We start from the raw sequence: 18225 nt of genomic DNA on the forward strand, positions 1-18225 counted from the left end.
ACACTATAAACCGTATTTTTTCCACGTTTAACGCTTTGAAATTAATCTTGCGTTTAGTTATGATTTTATTTTCCCATAATCCATCACGAATGACTGATCTGTGACGTTGCGTGGTAACCCAATGTAGGGGAGGATATAGGAGGAAAGTGCTTACAATCCTGAGCTTAATAGGGTTTCCATATAACAAAGGTAAAATTATTTTTTGTCATTAACTTCAATTTTGGCTTGAGTGCTCTATCTTATTATTTAATAGCAATAAACTTGTTATTCCTGCCGCACGGTGGACATGTCAACTGTCGACAGTTAGCGTTGGTGGCTAGCACATTAGCTTAGCCACAAGCTAAATTGTAGCGAAGCTCTGTAAATATGTGATAGTTGACTTCGGTTTTATAATGCTAACAGTCTAACGTCAAGCAGCTTTTAACAATCGATTTAAAGGCAAAACAGGTGGTTTGTTCGCATTCACGCTTTTAAATTACAAAATACGGCAAGGGTTGTACAACAATTTAGAAACGATGTGAATATTCTGAAAAATCAAATGTATATGCTTTAGCTCTTAGCCTGCTAACAATGTTAACCTCAATACAGTACTCAAATGCTCAGTACTGTGCCATTAAGCTGAAGTTACGTTGTTTAAACGTTAACTATCCAGCATACTGTGTGTGTGTGTTCTGGAAGTGAGGCAAATTTTAACATTTTAGGCGTGTCAAAAATGTAAAAGTTGCTGATATTGTCTTGAGTTTTTCACCGGCAGTACGAAGACTAAGGAGCAAATCGTATCGAAGTTGTTTATGTCTTCCGAAACGTTGCTACTGTCATTATTGGCTTCAGAAAGTTCCAGATGTGTTAGTTTCTCTATCTCATCAGAGCTAATTCGTCCCTCAGATGTGAAAGATCATTCTCCATTAGTGATTAAATGAAGGTACGCTTCTAGAATGTGGCATTCAATGCATGGCCAACCATCTTTACAAGGATTTCAGGATTTTATCAAGTCAGCAGTTGGTGCCTGTCAAAACAGAATGTGGTTGACTGCAGTGCTTCTTAGGCAGTTAGGTGTGAAAATGATTTGGATGTTCAAGCTGAGATTTTTGTTAGTTTTGGTTTTTTTTCCTCCCTGATCATCAGATGTGCTAATGATAAACAAATACATTTTGTACTAAATATTCTCAGTTTAAAAACTGCACCTGCAATCTTACACAACACATGAAGTCTGTCTTCTGTTTGTGTGTGAGTGTGGCTGTACCTCTTATTACATATCAATTTTGGTTAGTACTAACAGCCTTTTGTTGTTTTATTTAAAGCAAACTGCTTTTCCAAAAACTTAATTCCTTTACTAATCATAAGTAAAGTTGATTTTTGCACTTTTATTTTTTCAGATTGTAAATTTAACATTGTGAGCGTGCTGTCCTTTCAAAGGAAAGGAAGGGAAGGGACCATGAGTGAGAATGGCCCTCCAACGGAGGCGCCCATGTACTTTGAGGTGGAGGTGGATCGTCTGGAGCGAGATGATGATGAAGATGACAAGATCCACTTTGATAAAGATGAAGATCTGAATACTGAACCTTCGTCCTCATCTGGCCGCGTGTATGACCGCACCACAGTACTGATTGAGCGTGACCCTATTCGACTGGATGAGGAGGGTGAAGAGGAGGGTCACTGTGGTGGGGATGAAGATGGAGTCACCTTTCTAACGGAAGGGGAGGGTGATGAGGAGGAGGGTCCTCTGGCCTTTATGACGGACCCTGATGGGATGTCACAGGGCTATGTGCACCACACAATTTCTCCAGATCAGATCCAGTTCACAATAAATCCTGGCTCCACCCCAATGCCACGCAACATAGAGGGAGCTACACTCACCTTGCACTCAGAGTGCCCAGAAACTAAGCAGAGAGAGGTAAGCTTATATTAGTGCATTTTGTATAATGTAAAGTACAGCTGCTACCTGCTGATGTAAGCCAACAAGCATATTACATATGTTGGCTTGCCACGGTCTCCATTGATGGTTGTAAGACTAATATCTGCTTATGGTTGGTTATTGCTATTGCTAAAGTAAATGCTTTCTTTTGTCTGTAAAAGTGGTTTCAGTCCTTAGAGCTAATTGCTCAACAAGGGAGCAGATGCTCTAAAGATTTTTCTGACAAGTCTAATTTTCTTACAAACCGTGAGATCTATGTTGTAGCAGTGTTTCATACACAATTACATTGCACAGTAGGGGTTGTGTTTCTAAAGAATTAAGAGCTTTATTGTCTTGTATGGAATTTTTAATTAAATTGTTCTAAAAGAAAACAAAAACTAACAAAATAAAACCGTAAATGGCTTATTTTTTTCTGTAGAGCTCCCTTGAGTTTAGGTACAAACTTCCCAGGACATGGCTCATAGACATAACATTTTTTAACAAAATGAATTAACTACAACGCGCATATAGAATTTGAAAGACAGTAACTCAAGTTAAAGCAGGTGCACTCCAGTCATTAAAGAATCTGGTCCAGATGACATGATTTAACCTTTTTTTGTTGTTATCTACCTGGATGATTCAGCTTACAAACTTTTTATTCAAAATTAATAGCTGCTTTAGACTTCCAGCTGCAATCTGCATCACTTTAAAGTCTTGATGTGAAGGAAAAAATATACTATTTTCTATATTTTAACCAGCCAAGTTTAGAATATGCAATTTCATCCATCACATTTATTCATTTATTTTAATCTGGAGATTAAGTTTAGCTAAAAATAGAACAACTCCTGACATCTGTGGCCTGCTTTTATTTATTTATTTATTAGTATTCCAGAAGAAGAAAAGCAACAAAAAAAATCTATATTCTTTAATGCCTAACTGTCCCTACATGAGTTTACACCAAGAAAAATGGCAGAAACGAATAAAACAAGACTCCATGCTGCTTCCTGAAGCAAAAAACTACAGGTGCACAATGCAAAAAGTAATAAAACGGTTACACTGAGAAGTTTGAGTGTAGGGTACCTGTGAAGAACTTTTTTGAATAAGATTTTTTAACAAGTATAAAAATGAAAAAATATAATCCAAAATGCAAAGCACTGTTGATGTAAATACACCGGTATAATTTAATAATACGTAACAGGATAATTGTTTTCACTTTGATGCATCGAGTTTCGAGATGCAATGCTTTGTTTTATTGATCAAACTGGTGACTTAGAAGACTTGCTATGTTGCTATGTTTTGTGACATGAGAACTAGTCCAAGCTGTGTGCTTTAGAGCTTCCACAATGGCTTTGCATGGATATTTGCTTAACAAATACCTCTCCCACATGCTAAAAATGAAAAGGCTTTAGACTGCGCATCACTCAGATTAGTGTTTGTCAGTCAGACTGAAAGCTTGGACAGCTGTGATGCTGTATATGTGGAAGGACTATGTCGGAAAGCATCGAGAACGCATGCTGCTTCAGCGTTTTAGGATTTTCACTGATCCATTAAATATTTAGTAATGCCTTTTGTTTTGCTTCAGTGTTGCCATGTTTTAGCTCTTCAGACAGGATTAAGAACAATGTTAGTGAGGTACAGTAATGTCCACTCCGTCTATTGTCAAGACCATCAACAGGCTTCCTCCTCATGGCTTTGTGTTCACTGCATGATAGTGTTTTTCTAAGAAGTGAAAAGGCTGCTTTTATTCACCTTGCCCTGGGGTGTGTGTGTGTGTGAGAGGCGAGCAGGGAGACTGCCACACTGCAGTGGACATTGGTGCTGTGAAACAGAACTGAATAGGATGTATTTCTTGGGAGGTTAGTCATCCTTGCTGTTGTTTATGCTCAACAACTTTGAATACTGACGTGGTTGAGTCAGACCAAGTCCCATCTGAAAGGTCAACCTGACGCATTTTGTCACCAAATATCAGGGCAGATTATCTCTGAGCTCAATCAACAAACGCTTTTTGGTTTTATGCCATCTTTGTTTTGTTTTTTTCTCTTTAGGTAAAGCGCTATCAGTGCACATTCGAAGGCTGCACAAGGACCTATAGCACAGCAGGAAATCTACGTACACACCAGAAGACACATCGGGGCGAGTACACATTTGTGTGCAATCAGCAAGGTTGTGGAAAGGCCTTTCTCACTTCTTACAGTCTCAAAATCCACGTCCGTGTTCACACCAAGGAGAAGCCGTTTGAGTGTGACGTACAAGGCTGTGAAAAAGCCTTTAACACACTATACAGGTGAGCCATCACATATATTTATTAAGTTTTGTTTGGTTTCTCTTCATACTGTTGGTGGCACAGCTTTATATAAACTGCTGAGTGCAAATGTAGCCATGGTTTTCTTACGTCAAACTTGAAGTTATGCAGCTTCAAAACTTTAAAGGCCAAAAATTAGTTGCACATTGGTAGATTACTGGAGTGGGTGATAATATAAAATCAGTACTTTGGTCTGTGTTCCAAAAATGTGAGTGGCACATGACGTCATATACCACTCTTCTAGATTTCTACTTCAGAGACATGTTCCTTTTATGTGAACATATTTGTATTACAAAACAAATAAATTCAATTTAAATGTATTTTTAGATTGTGCATACATGTTATGACATGTTTTTCCAGGCTTTAATGTTTATAAGTTTGTCTAATGTACATCGTGATGTCTGAGGACCAACATTTCATCCACAAATAGATAGAAAAATGCACAAAATCTATACATGTTTATTTTCACAGAATTTATACTGAACTGAATATTAAATTTAGGTAAACGAGGTAATGTAGAAACCATCTATATATTGGTAATTATTGTACTGGAGTTTGATAAGTTTTATACTTAAACTACTCTGGTGGTTCATTAATTTGTTGTGCAGATGGCATGTGGCGCTGCCGAGTCTACTCTGTGACTTCTTGTAAATAATTTCTGTGATGCATTTCCAGTTTTTGTCTGTTGATCGGTTGTTTTTCACCGTTGTCCTCTGAAGCCTACTGTCCACTACTGAAACTGTCCCCCAACTGCAGAATCCTCTGAATCTGTTTTGTAGGTGAAAAGACTTGTGATAGTCTGGGGTGTACATAGTAAGTAGAAATACAGAGTACACACTGATGCTGACCTTCCTCTAGACACACAATCCTTCTGCCTCAGAAACTGGTTTGTCTGTCTGATAGGCAATAATCAAGTGGGAGTGGAGGTATCTGCCTTTTTTTACATTCCACTTGGCAGTGCAGTCTGGACTGTATAATTAGCTCAGAAGAAATCAAAGAACATGTTGCCCGCTTTGCCCCCTTCATAGTGGGCTTTCAGACAAAGGTAGATGATGGTCTCATTAACTCAGACCTGAGGGCAAAAAGCAGACTGCAGTGGATCTTTAAAATTCTTCCTTAGTGTGGGCTAATAATCTCTGTAGGACTTCCATGACGCAAAATGTCAGAGCAAATATTTTGGAGTTTTTTTTTTAAGACTGAATAGATGAGAGTTCAAATTAAAGATGTGTTGAATTGTGCAAGATTTTTGGACCCAAAGACCTTGAATGTCTGGACCTGCAGTCTTGTTCAGTTTTTTCTAGCTGTACAGCTTGAAATACAAAATTTTAACAAGCAGACAAGGTTCTTGCGATTGCTGAAGTTATGAAGTGAAAATGAGGTTGTGTTAAAGTCCATGACTATGCAAGGTGTAAAAGAGAAGCTGCAGGTTCAGGAAGTGTGTTTGTGCATGTGTGTGTGTAGTGGTGTGTGGGTGGGGGGTGGGGGGTGTAGGAAAAGAGATTGCTATGCACCCATCGTTTTATTGGCTCTGTTATAATTTTCAATTATTTATTTTATAACTTGGTCATAAAAATATGTATCCTCATTTGAAACTACTGCTTATACTTCAGGTTTTGTAAAAACATCTAAAAAAATTAGCTTGTAGGTGTAACTTCTCATATACTTTGTCACTGACTTTTAAGACATTTTATCAGAGGTAAATGTAAAGTGAAAATGTTTAACGGTTTCTTGTTGTATTTTTTTCTAGTAAATTAGTCCGTTTTCATAATCATTCAAAAATAATGGGAAGGTTGTGTTTTTTATATCCAAGTGAAATAGCAGAAACAATCTTTTACAAGGAAATGCTAAAATAACAATCAAATCTATCTCAGAGTATTGTATCCTGTATGCTTTTGTCTTTAAGTGCTTGGTTTTTTTGTTTGACTCTTCCTTTGAATGAAAATTGGAAGTGAAATAATGCAAATGTCGGAAGGTAAATGCCACAACTAAGACACAGTTGAACATCGTAATGGAGCTTTGTAACTGAAAAAATGCCTGAGTAATTTACCAAAGACATGTTAGCCATTTAGATTTTGGACCACGTCAGTCTTCTGGCTTGTATCAGTTCCGTTTCTATGACAACATGTCTAAAGCTTGACGGTGCTGTGCCATCAGCATCACTTCTGTGTCAGAGGCTGTTACTCCAGGCAGCCATTTAATGCCACACATGAATGAATTGTCTTTTTAATTATATTACTTTCCTCTTTTTGTCCTTTTGCCATCCAGATACTGTCAGACTGTTCATGCTAGCAGTCTCTGTGGACCTTGCTCTGTTGTTATTCCTGTCTGTTCTATATTTTGAAAGGGCTGTTTTCATTTTCTTTCATTTTCTGTGTTCTTTATATTTTAAAAGACCAGTGAGAATAATAATAAAAAAACCTACAAAACTTATTGTTTGTTTTCCTCTTGAAGTGTGAAAATGGTGGAATGAAACTCATTTTATTGTTTTTGCAGGTTAAAAGCACACCAGAGACTTCACACAGGCAAGACATTCAACTGTGAATCAGAGGGATGCACAAAGTACTTTACCACACTCAGCGACCTGAGGAAGCACATTCGCACGCACACTGGGGAGAAGCCATTTCGGTGAGCATTTCCATTATGACAACAACTTTAATGCACTTCTGCCTAAAGCTGAAGGAACAAGAATACTAATAGATGCTCACGGGCAGTAGAAATAGTCTGTGCAAGTATTAGTCGGTGTATGTAGTCAGTTTGGAGGTGCAGTAATGTATTTTATGTTAACACATTGTTAGCTTAGCTCTTCTTTAGATGAATTATCCAAATCACTGTCTTGACAGTTCATCACTTTCTAGTTTGAAGTTATTCGTAAGCAATTTTACCTCTTTTTTTTTTTACTTTCAGTTGTGATCACGATGGATGTGGGAAAGCCTTTGCAGCTAGTCATCATCTAAAAACACACGTACGAACACACACAGGTATGTCGTTTGGGCCTTTTTTTAATCTAACCTCAGTGTTGGCTCAGTTACTCAGTTGCTTGCTGAAGTTGGGCAGATGTTCTTTACAGAGTGCCAACTACTGAACTGTAACCCTCACACTCACATTTTTCTAATACATTTTTTTATTCAGAAATTAAGTACTGTATAACGTTAACCTATTGATCCCAATAATTTAAGATTAATGGAAAGAAGCTGTGGCCTTTTATTTTTACTGTGTAATTGATAATTCAGTTTATTATGAGATTAAAAACATCTATTGAATATTTTGACTGGCAGAAGCTGAAATAAGTTTTTCCATTTTATTTGTAACAATCAATCTGTTTTAGTGTATAAAATAAGAACGTGTAGTCACACATGTTTGCAGGCTTTAGTTCATATTTTTTTTAAAGAGTAAAATGTTCCATGTGTTTGTGAAAGTAAAGAAAGAAGAGATGAGTAAATATTCTTCTCACATTTGAGTTTTATTCTATTCCCTTTTGTCTCTTTTTTTTGTTTTATTTTAGGGGAGAAACCATTTAATTGTCCGAGTGATGGCTGTGAGAAGACGTTCAGCAGCCAGTACAGTTTGAAGAGTCACATCCGAGGCCACGACAAAGAACAGGCCTTCACCGTCACCCTCACCCATCCGCACTCTGAAGTGAGTCATTGCACAGCAGTGTCTAAGAATGTGGCACATTTGTTCACGTTGTTGTTTTGTCGTCTTCAGTGCAGCGTGACAGTGTGTCCTTCATTACCATTCACAGTTAAAAAGATGTGACTCTAAATAAGCTGTATTCAGGAGCAATGTGGGCTGAATTAATTAAACTGTAGGTTTTTATGGACAAAAACTGATTTATGTTTGGCAAACAAATCAAGCAGAAGGAATGTATTTTAGCTAGTTGTTGCCAGATCCTGATAATTGTTTTAGTTGTGATAAAGAAGTCATTGTTTTGAACGAAAAGTTTGATTCTTAGTTTCTAAATTTTTTGTATTTTTAAAAAATTTATCAGGACGTTAATTCAAATAATTTGAAACGGTTTACTGTCATATCTAATGCTTCTCTCAAGTCAGTTAAAACAATTTAGTTTTATTCTTAAAAGTACGGTGTGTACCAAACTTTCATACCTGGTTCTGGTCGGTAAAAATAAGTCTCATAGGAAGTATTTTTGATTTGAAGCAAATCGTACAGGTTCAAACTACAAAGAAGTCATTATTCAGGCTTTGCTAAGGAGCAGCAGTAAAATGCTTCAGTGGCCAACACATAAATAAAACTCACTAACAAATTCATCTTGATGACCCAAGTTTTACTAATGTTAAAATATTGCCTACTAGGATGTTACAGCCCTTTTGTACAGTACTTATATTTTATCACAAAGAGAGCTTCTGCTCTTTTCTGATGGGTGAAGTTTTGTGAGTAAAACTTAGATTTTGCTTCTGTTGTATGCATCCCATCTTTTCCCACTTTCAGTATGATCTTCTTTCGATGACTCACCCCCGCTCCCCTCAGGAAGGAGGTTAAGGAGCATTAAATGTAGAACCACTAGACTGAGGAACAGCTTCTACCCTGAGGCTGTTAGACTCATGAATCTCTAACTAGAATAATCACTGTGAAAAACCATATCATGTTGCTGCTGATCTGTTTCAATGTTGATGTGTTCATGCGTGCACATCTGCTCACAGACTCATGTTCATGTTTGTGCTGATGTTCAATGTTTTATATTATGAGTGCTTAGTGTATATTTAGTTGATGTTATTCTTAGTTCATATCTTAGATGTTATTACTGTTTTTCTTATACATTTTATTGTTGGATGTAACTGGGACCCCGTGTACATAATTTCGCTCCACCACATGTACCACATGAGGTGCGAATGACAATAAATAAACTCTGACTCTCTGACTCTAATCAGAATGCACTGGTGAGTTTTAATTGTGGCCTATTATCGTCTTATCTGTAGGATGCAAATCATTCGCTGTGCCTCAGTGACTTGAGTCTCATCTCGACAGACTCGGAGCTACGAGAGAACATCATCAATGTAAGTCTGGCTGCTGCTAAACATTTTACCACAAACTGGATTGAAGATGTCGAGCCTTTTTACGTCTGTGTCATAGAAACGGATTTGTGTATTTTTTTGTTAATTTTATGATTGTATTTTCTATACAATACAAATTGAAACAAAAGCAAGAATGTTTTGCTTGTTTTAATACTTTAAGAACGGTATCGTAAATATTTTTTTCTTAAATTTGGTCATATTACAGACTCAAAACCTAGACCTCAACAATGTGACCCCTGTGAAAATCTTTGAACTCATGTTCCAGAGTCCTGAAAATAGCATCAGCCAAGATGATGCCCATCCTAACAGTAAGAAGATCTCTTTTAAAGCCTGTCTGGTTTGGTTGTACTGTTTTGTTCTCCCCTGACGGAGCTTTGACTTTTGTCCTCAGAGAGCCTTTCTGAAACCTTCTGCCTAGAAACCTCCACCCAACCAGGAGTGACTGATGCCTCGCCTACCATCTCATTTTCTGTCAACCCTACCTCCTCATCTTCCCACAATGCCGCTGTCATGGAGGCTTCGTCCCATCACAATGAGAAATCTTCGTCGCACGTTTCCACTCCCGCTCCTGTCACTGTTACTGTCAGCTCCACACAGACGCCCTCTTTCATGCAGCTAAGTGGGCCTCAGCAGATCTCTGATGTGCCTCAGGCTTCTGTCCAAGCACCAAACTGTGTCACCCCCCAGCACTATGTGGCACTATCACCCACATTCCTACAGTCAGAGAGTGCAGCTCAGACCACTCCTCTACCGCCACCCATCTCTGTTCATCCTCCAGTGGCTCCTGCTCTGACAACCACAGCTTCAGGTCCTGCTGCGGCTGCAGCTGTCACAGCTGCAACAACAGATGGTCTAGCAGCTGTGGCACAACCTGTGCCTTTGGCTAACAACCCTGTCACTAACACGGGCCCTGGTCTGGCTACTACCCCTGCCACCATCACCATAGCATCAACACCAAATGTTTTGCAGCCCAGCCTTGTCATGTCTGACCAGAACCTTCAGTGGATCCTTAGCAGTGCTGCAAATAACCAGCAAAACCCAGAGCAAGCGGTGAGCAGTTCAAGTTCAAGTTTCTTTGTCATTCGCATCACATGTATTACATGAGGTGGAACAAAATTGTGTACTCAGGGTTACACCCAAAAATAGCAAAAATATAAAGTATTAAAAAAAAGTATATAAGGATCTAAGATATACACTAAAGTATACGCTAAAAGATAAGATATACGCTGAACACTTAGCATATATATTAAGAGTACTATCCAAGTAGTATCTTTAGAGTTAGGGATGGGGCCAATCCGATATCAGCCTCCGATACCAGCATAATTTACGTCTCGGATTTTTCCGATCCAACCTGCAGAGATTTCCGATCCATGATGCATGTTGGCTTCAAACTATGGAATGGATTTCCTGAACGGAGGTGTGTCTCATGAACCCAGAGTAATAAGACCCACCTCACATTCAGGAAATCCAATTCATAGTTTGCAGCCAGGTACAACGTGAGGACTGAGTGAGCAACACTGTGGCTAACAGCTAACCAACTTTTCATCGAAACATGTCCGCTGTATGGGAGTATTTTACACTAGAAACGCCTCAAAGCAAGACGGCAACGTGCAATGTCTGCAGAGCCATAGCACCACATTAAACAGCGGTAAAGTTAGTTTTACGATGGACATTCGAACTCCGGGGCTTCAGCGTGGCGCGACTCTTGTTCAACCCGAAACAAGCAACTCGACCCCGGCCAGCCACGACCAATCTGCCCATCTCTGAGGAGGGGCAGATTGAGTGCGGCTGACCGAAATCAGACTGCCCAGACTGAACAAGAAAAACATCGCTGAAGCCACGGAGCTCGAATGTTTACCGAGAAGTTGCTAAACTTCATCGTAATTAATGACCAACCACTATCAGTTGTAGAAAACAAAGGATTTCACAGCTTGATACTTGCATTAAAGATATAGTTTACCCTACAGGAGATATTTATCAGTACAACAGTAGACGATCATAAAATTAAAACATATGATTTGAAAATTACAAGAAAATTATGTATATATAAAATTTAAAAAAAACGAAACAAAAACAGCTACATTATAAAGTGATGTAAAATACTAAAAACAGGAACATGTCTGTTGGTTTATGCCATGAACTTAGCAGATGTTTAAAGCCATTTAACATTTTATTTTATTTTATTCATTTATTCATTCATTTAAAAGAAGCCAAAATAAATAACATATTCATCAAAAAGAAAACATTGAATGAAAAGAGTGCAGAAAGAAGAAAAAACTTATATCAGCCCCTTATTTAAAAAAAATAAAATAAAATAACTAAACAAACAATCATTTAATCACTTTAATATCCACTTTAAAGCTAGGAATAAAAAAAAGTGTTTTGTGTTAGCAGAATTTAATTCTAACTTTGAAACTTGTCCAACATTAATAAAACTTACCTCAAGTTGCCTTTTTGGACATGCATGCATAGATTTGTACAAATTGTACTTGAGAGATTATTACAGCCTCATATAAAATCTATAATGATGATGTCCTGATGCATGCCCAATAATCCAGGTAGAAAAATCCAAAAAAGTTCAATCTGGTCCTCTGGACATTCAAAAAAACAAAACAAAACAAAGCAAAAAAATGTAGAAACGTTTCGTCTCTCATCCGAGAGACTTCCTCAGTCTGAGGTGCTGTTTTCAGCTCAGTCTTTTAAATAGCACCTTCTCAGAGTGGATCAACCAGTTTTGCTGCTGACAACCAAAACCAGCTGATCACATGGTCAAGAAGGACCTCTCTGTCCAGGATGTGAACATCTTCATCCCTGAAAGAGTGACCGATGGTTTGAGAGAGGAGTAAAGGAGGCCATCTTTGTGAAAAGAAATCATCCATCATTAAACAGGGGTGGAGGCCTCCGGGTTCAACTGTCCCCCTCTTACAATGCTGTTATTGCTAGTATCACTCTGTGAGTAGTAAACAGCCATCAGTGTGCTAATGACCCATTGTTAGGCTGATGGTCCTTCTTGACCATGTGAGCAGCTGGTTTTGGTTGTCAGCAGCAAACTGGTTGATCCACTCTGAGAAGGTGCTATTTAAGAGACTGAGCTGAATACAGCACCTCAGACTGAGGAAGTCTCTTGGATGAGAGATGAAATGTTTCTACATTTTTTTGCTTTTTGTTTTTTTGAATGTCCAGAGGACCAGATTGAACTTTTTTGGATATAATGATGATGATATCGGAAAGGGATCGGTATCGGCTGATATCCAGATTTAGGGATCGGAAGTAAAAAAAACAAAGTGGATCGGTGCATCCCTACTTGGAGTATATCTTATCGTGCTCACACCCAGAGTTTATGCAAAGAAACAGTGACTTATTTGCCAAGTCTTTATTTAAGTTAATATGTACTTAATGATTTATTTTCTGTTCATCTTAATTTTCATGTGAAATATTTGTGAAATTTTAAGCTTTAATGATTTTATCAGCATATGTTTTAATTTATACGTAGAGTGCAAATAATGTGACTACGATAGTTTTCAATGTACTTTAAAATAATACACACGCCCTAACTACAGTTAATACATCATAAAATTAATCAGACAGGCCTCAGCTGTCCCCAGTTACAAAATGTTTTTATTTATTGAGCATGCATCAGGATGTTTTTAATATTTGTTCACAGACACATCAAGGAGCTCCAAAAGTGGAAAAGGTTTTTTTCACTACAGCCATACCAGTGGGAGGAAATGCTGGTAAGCCTTTGCACCTCTAAAATGTAGTCACTGTGCTTTATCATACTTAAAAATTATACAAGAGCTAAAGAGCAATGACTGAAAATGTTGCAAGTCATTTTAAGAAATGCAGTAGATATTGCCATGACTGTGATTAACCTGAAGCTGAGCCATAATGAAAAATGAAATAGCATTTAGGGCAATTAAAAAGGTGATTAGTTTGTTTTGGGGAAAAAGTTCAAGAGATGTTTTCTAGCAATCTAACATGGATAATGACAGAAAATGTCAATATTCTGCACAAGTGGAATTTGCTCTTTTAGGCGTCAGTCAGAAATTGAGAAGTGTTTTTGAAGCAATAGAAACATGTGGCTGAGTGGTTAGAGCAGTCGTCCTCCAATGCAAGAGTTGGGGATTCAATTCCACCAGCAGTCACATGCCAAAGTGTCCCTTGGCAAGACACTGAACCTCTCATTGCCCCCGATGTGTGTCAAATCAGTGTTTGAATGTGATATAAAGCTCTGATTAGTCTTTAGAATTCAATTAGCTTTGTATAGATCTAGTAGAGTGCTGTATGAATGGTAAGTGAGGCACAGATTGTAGTGTAAAGTGCTTTGAGTGTCTCAATAAGAAAGAAAGGCGCTATATAAGTACAGTCCATTTACCATGTTTGTGTCAAAAGCCTAAGTTCACGTTTCTGTTTCAGGAAACTCGGTCCAACAGATCGGCCTTAGCTTACCAGTCATCATCATCAAGCAGGAAGAATCCTGCCAGTGCCAGTGTGCCTGCAGGGACTCTGCTAAAGACAAGAAAACAAAGAGCGCCTCCTCCATCATTTCACCTCCAACACAGCAGCAGACTTTAGACCCCCCTCCTGCACTCCCGTCTGAACTTCCCCACCATTCAGCTACTTCACCTTCCTCTTGCTGCCTCCCCAAGTCTTCCTCCAAGGTGGGTGAGGTAAGGCCAGAGTCCCACTCTTCTTCTTGCTCCACCGCAGCTCTGCCTTTCTCCACTATAGTGAGCAACACTGCCAGCAACCCACCTCCACCTGATGGGTTAGCCAGTATGGACGTCTCAGACTTCCTCTCCATGCAGAGCCCCGAAACAGCTGCTAACATCGAGGCTCTTCTGCTGGTTGCAGACGACTTCAACATGACCACTGACGGGAGTGCATAAATCTGTTACTTTGAGTCTGGTGCGACGTGTTTATCCGTTCAGTTCACACTGCGCATCACTCAACAAAGTAATGCCTTATTTTCACCCTGTGTAATGTGCATGCACCCTTCTGTTCTTGCAGTGCAATCTGCTTTGTTTCTCATGTTCCTTACATCTATAAATATCTATATATATATATAATATACAAATGGGTACAAACTAAATATTTTTGTTGAGTCTCATTGCTGTAGCTGTGTTTTTTAGAAACCAGACTAGTTGGCTTATTGAGATTTAGCAGCTTTATTGCTGTGAAACAGCAGTAGATTCTATGTGGAAAACATGATCTGTAAATATTAATCCTGTTAACATCCACTCCCAATTACTGAATGAGTGTGTTGTCCAAGCACTGATGTTTAAGGTTTCCTGTCTATAGGGGTTTAGAAAAACAAAACCTTGTCTCTATATCCTTGTACTGTACCACAGGTCCTAAGAAATACTTAAAGCTGGCTTGCAGCTGACTAGGATGCACTGTATGTTGCTACAATTGTCAATCAAGTATTGCTGCCAGCAGGAATTTAAAGTGGTTGGCCACACAACCCCTCATATGGCTGTTATATAGTTTGAAGTATTTTTTTTTTTTGGAAGACTAATAGTCAAAATGTGATTTTTTTTTTTTTTTTACATTTACTAATGGAGAAAAGAACCAGTGATCAAATGTGCTCTTCTCTTTGAGTGGCATTATGTCTAAGTTGCCTCTAATTTAAACTAACTTAAATTTTGTATATGTTAAATTATTTAAATATTTGATTTTAACAATATACAAATACATTTATCTTCCAGTTATCAGAAAATAATTTATTCCAATCTTATATTTTGTATTGTTGTTTTTTTTGTAAAGTTACTGATTTTCTGAACAGTTATTGCTGAAAGTAAGTTGAGAAAAATATATGTACTTTAGACGGCACGTTAAAGTAATCTTCTAGGATCTGTTTGTTTGCTAGAATGGTCCAACAGTAAGCAGCTACTGTCAACATCCCATGATTTTCAGGGTAGTGACCCTCTCAGGAAAGCATCAAATCATAACTGATCCCATTTCCCTTAGTTTGTTGCTCAGACATTTACTTCATTTAACAGAAGGCCCTCACTTGCAGTAGCCCTACATTTTGCTGCACTCTACCCTATTTTTTGCACAGTATCTTGTAAAGAAAGTAATTTGAGACACCACAGACTTTGTATACAACTGCTGTAAAGTAGCATTTAAAAGATGGTGTCTTAAAAACTAAATATACAGCATTTTAGTGTAACATTTTTGAGAAACTTGTAGATTTCAGGATTTGTATTTTTGTATAGGATTTTGACTTTACTAACAGAGTTTGGAGCAAATGTACCCTTCGTCCTTGCATTCTTCTGTCATTTATGTAGAGCAGTTTATCTTTAACCATTTATTGGTATTCTTTAAGCACTTGGGCTTCTGTACAATTTGCACTCTTAACAAGATATGTAACATACAGAGTATAATTTAACAGTATTGGTTCACATGGGACATAATGCAATGACAGAAAAGGCATCATTTCCTGTAGATTAAAGTGTTGAAGCCTCTTGGCCTTACATTAACTGCTCTGTAAGCCTGCTTGCCTTGACCATCTCCTTCTGACATAGACATGTCTTATTTTCGCTGATCTCCAGCAGCAGAACTTGGGAGACGAAAAGGCACTGGGTTTCCACTGGTTTTACATGGTCTGAGATTTCCAGCTGGGACATTGTGAAAAGTCCACCAGTGGCAAATCACATTTTATTTCTAGGTTATTCATTAAAAGTAAATTGAGCTAGTAATACAGGTTTTAGTCTTTTCATCTGCAGTAGTTTTTTTTTTTTTTTTAATTGGAGGAAAATATTTCACCCGTTTGATCAAATGTTCCTGATGATCAGTGGAATGTCAAATCAGTGTTAATTTTACATTAATACAGGACTGCGCTAAAGCTTGGGATTGTAAGATTTTCCATTCAATTTTCTCTAATTAAAGACTTTAAAATTAGATATTTGGGCTCTGAATAAAGTTCAATTTTGGCTTCCACCCCACATGTTCAGATTAGAAGTCTTTCAGCAAATTCAGTTACTGCAAAAGATTTTTTTTATTTTTTGGCTGGCATTTAGTTTTTTGTAAACTCATTAAAAACTGCTTGTAACTAAGTGCCTAAAGATATTTAAAAAAAAGTATATGTGAGAACTTCATTCCTTGCATTTGTGCTTTGATGCTTGAAAGTCAGTATTAGGTCTGTTAAAAACATTCAGTCCGATACATGAATTGGGCTTAAATGAGTTCAAAAGCATTGAAGGACTCCCAGGCAGCCTTAACTGTTGGTCAAGATTGCAAAACGTCTATAAAAATAAATCTTAAAAGGGTGGCTCAAGACTTTTGCAAAGTTCTACAATGTGAGAAGTTTAACCATATTGTGGATAATTTCCTGGATGTAAAGGCCTGTTCAAACCCAAAATGTGACCAAATCGGCTCAAGTCACACACAAAAAAAAAAAAAAAATAAATACATTCATAACTTGGTACAGTCATTGTACACATCTATGCAATTTAAAGTTGCAGTGATAAACCAGTTACTTCAGCTTCGCTCCATAATCTAACTTTATTTACTGAAGCCCAGTGGAAAAGGTTTTTAGCGCCTCCATATGTAGTGTACTGCTTGAACTCTGTTGCGATGAAGAATCCTTCCATGAATGTGCTGCAGAGCGGTGCTTGGAGCATTCAGTTAGTCGTTTGCCCATGAATGTTGTACCACATCAATTCTAAACTGCAAATGTTGCTTCTGTGGCAACTAGTTCAAAACATACTGGATTTGAAGAGGTATGTAAAGAAATGGTTCTGTTTTAAGAATTATCTTGCTCTCAGTGGTACAAAGATTTTCCTCAGATTTTGTTGGCAAGCACATTTGGACTCCATCTTTGTTTTTGCATCCTTTCGTGCGTTTGTGGCTCAGTCAGCTCTCGTCAATTAAATTTATTGCTGCCAATATTTTTTTATTATTAAGAGATGGTCTTTAACTCAACCCACATTTGTCTGAAAATGGTAAATCGCAGATGGAGACTTTTTTGGAAGTAGGTAAATCAAAGTCTGCTTTTCCAAACAACCTTTGGTAAACATAGGAAAGTATGCTTCCAATCAAAATGTCCAACACCCCCCCCCCCCCCCAAAAGAGTGAGGAAATGTTAGGGATTTGTATTTTTTAAAGAATGTATAATGTGAAAATATTTGCTTATGCTTGTTTTGTATAAAGTGATAAATACTATGAATTTAAAGCAATATAATACTAATAAAACCTTGTCACTGAAATGTTCTGTGCGCTCAGTCATGTTTTACACTTAAAGCACTCAGTGGTTGTAAAGTTTATTCAGGTACATTTAAAATAAAAAAGTGACAGTTACTCTTCGGTTAGTTTCTGTAGCACACATCTTGAAGGGATTTGCTCTGTAAAAGCATAAAGAGTGATCAACAAACAAACAAGAATATATAAATTTGCATAAATTAAAGAAAACCATACACTTACCTCTACAACATGTTTGAGAGCCATCAAGTCATTTATGACGCATTCGCACTGATTCAAGTTCTCGGACAGGGTGACAAGTCTGTCGTCCATTTCCTTCAGTGACTGTAAGAATATTATTGGTCTGTTAGGATGAATTACTTTCATGGTCTCATCATGTAGGGACTAACCTGTTGCAACAAATGGACATTCTCTTCGTTCTGCTGGATTTCATCCTCTAATTGACATTAAAAACTCTTAAAATATGACAAACCAGCATTATCCTGTTGTGTAAAGGTGTGCAATGTGTTACCCGTGTCAGAGGTTACACTTGTAGACATGGTCTTCAACAGAAGTGGAGTCCTGATTTAAAAAAAAAAAAAAAAAACTCGCAGGTGATTTATATTTTCCTAATCAATCAACTACGTGATGACGTAAAAGGACTTGTAACGTCGGTCCGCGTTGGCGTTATTTTTAAGAGCTAATCAAGGCATTTGTTTTAAATAAATTGCAAATTAGACTGATTTTTTTATTTTAATGATTTAATGACGCCAGTTAATTATCATTAAATCTGGTTTATTCGAGTGTCGTCAGTGATT

General features: G+C 37.7%; 1 protein-coding gene and 1 long non-coding RNA gene across 2 annotated transcripts; one reads left to right on the plus strand and one right to left on the minus strand.

Annotated features, from left to right (window-relative positions):
- Positions 1–111: 111 nt before the first annotated feature.
- mtf1 (metal-regulatory transcription factor 1) lies at positions 112–14115 on the plus strand. The gene is made up of 11 exons (XM_037676840.1): positions 112–189; positions 1377–1894; positions 3940–4178; positions 6690–6821; positions 7101–7174; positions 7699–7832; positions 9131–9208; positions 9432–9534; positions 9618–10276; positions 12891–12960; positions 13643–14115. Exons 2-11 carry the CDS (start codon positions 1436–1438, stop codon positions 14113–14115), a joined length of 2421 nt encoding a protein of 806 aa, XP_037532768.1. The 5' UTR covers positions 112–189; positions 1377–1435.
- Positions 14116–17474: 3359 nt separating this feature from the next.
- Positions 17475–17990, minus strand: LOC119409935. The gene is made up of 3 exons (XR_005186808.1): positions 17818–17990; positions 17651–17752; positions 17475–17571 (listed from the first exon to the last, which is right to left on the minus strand). It is a non-coding gene; the product is annotated as an uncharacterized LOC119409935 (long non-coding RNA).
- Positions 17991–18225: the final 235 nt, after the last annotated feature.

Source organism: Nematolebias whitei, chromosome 5 (genome assembly GCF_014905685.2).
Source record: "Nematolebias whitei isolate Nwh7 chromosome 5, NemWhi1, whole genome shotgun sequence".
NCBI classification, from domain to species: domain Eukaryota; kingdom Metazoa; phylum Chordata; class Actinopteri; order Cyprinodontiformes; family Rivulidae; genus Nematolebias; species Nematolebias whitei.

Coding starts and splice junctions, on each gene's coding strand:
- mtf1 (XM_037676840.1), top strand. CDS start 1,436: ATGAGTGAGAATGGCCCTCCAACGGAGGCGCCCATGTACTTTGAGGTG. Junction 4,179..6,689: donor GCCTTTAACACACTATACAG/GTGAGCCATCAC, acceptor TTGTTTTTGCAG/GTTAAAAGCACACCAGAGAC. Junction 7,175..7,698: donor ACACGTACGAACACACACAG/GTATGTCGTTTG, acceptor GTTTTATTTTAG/GGGAGAAACCATTTAATTGT.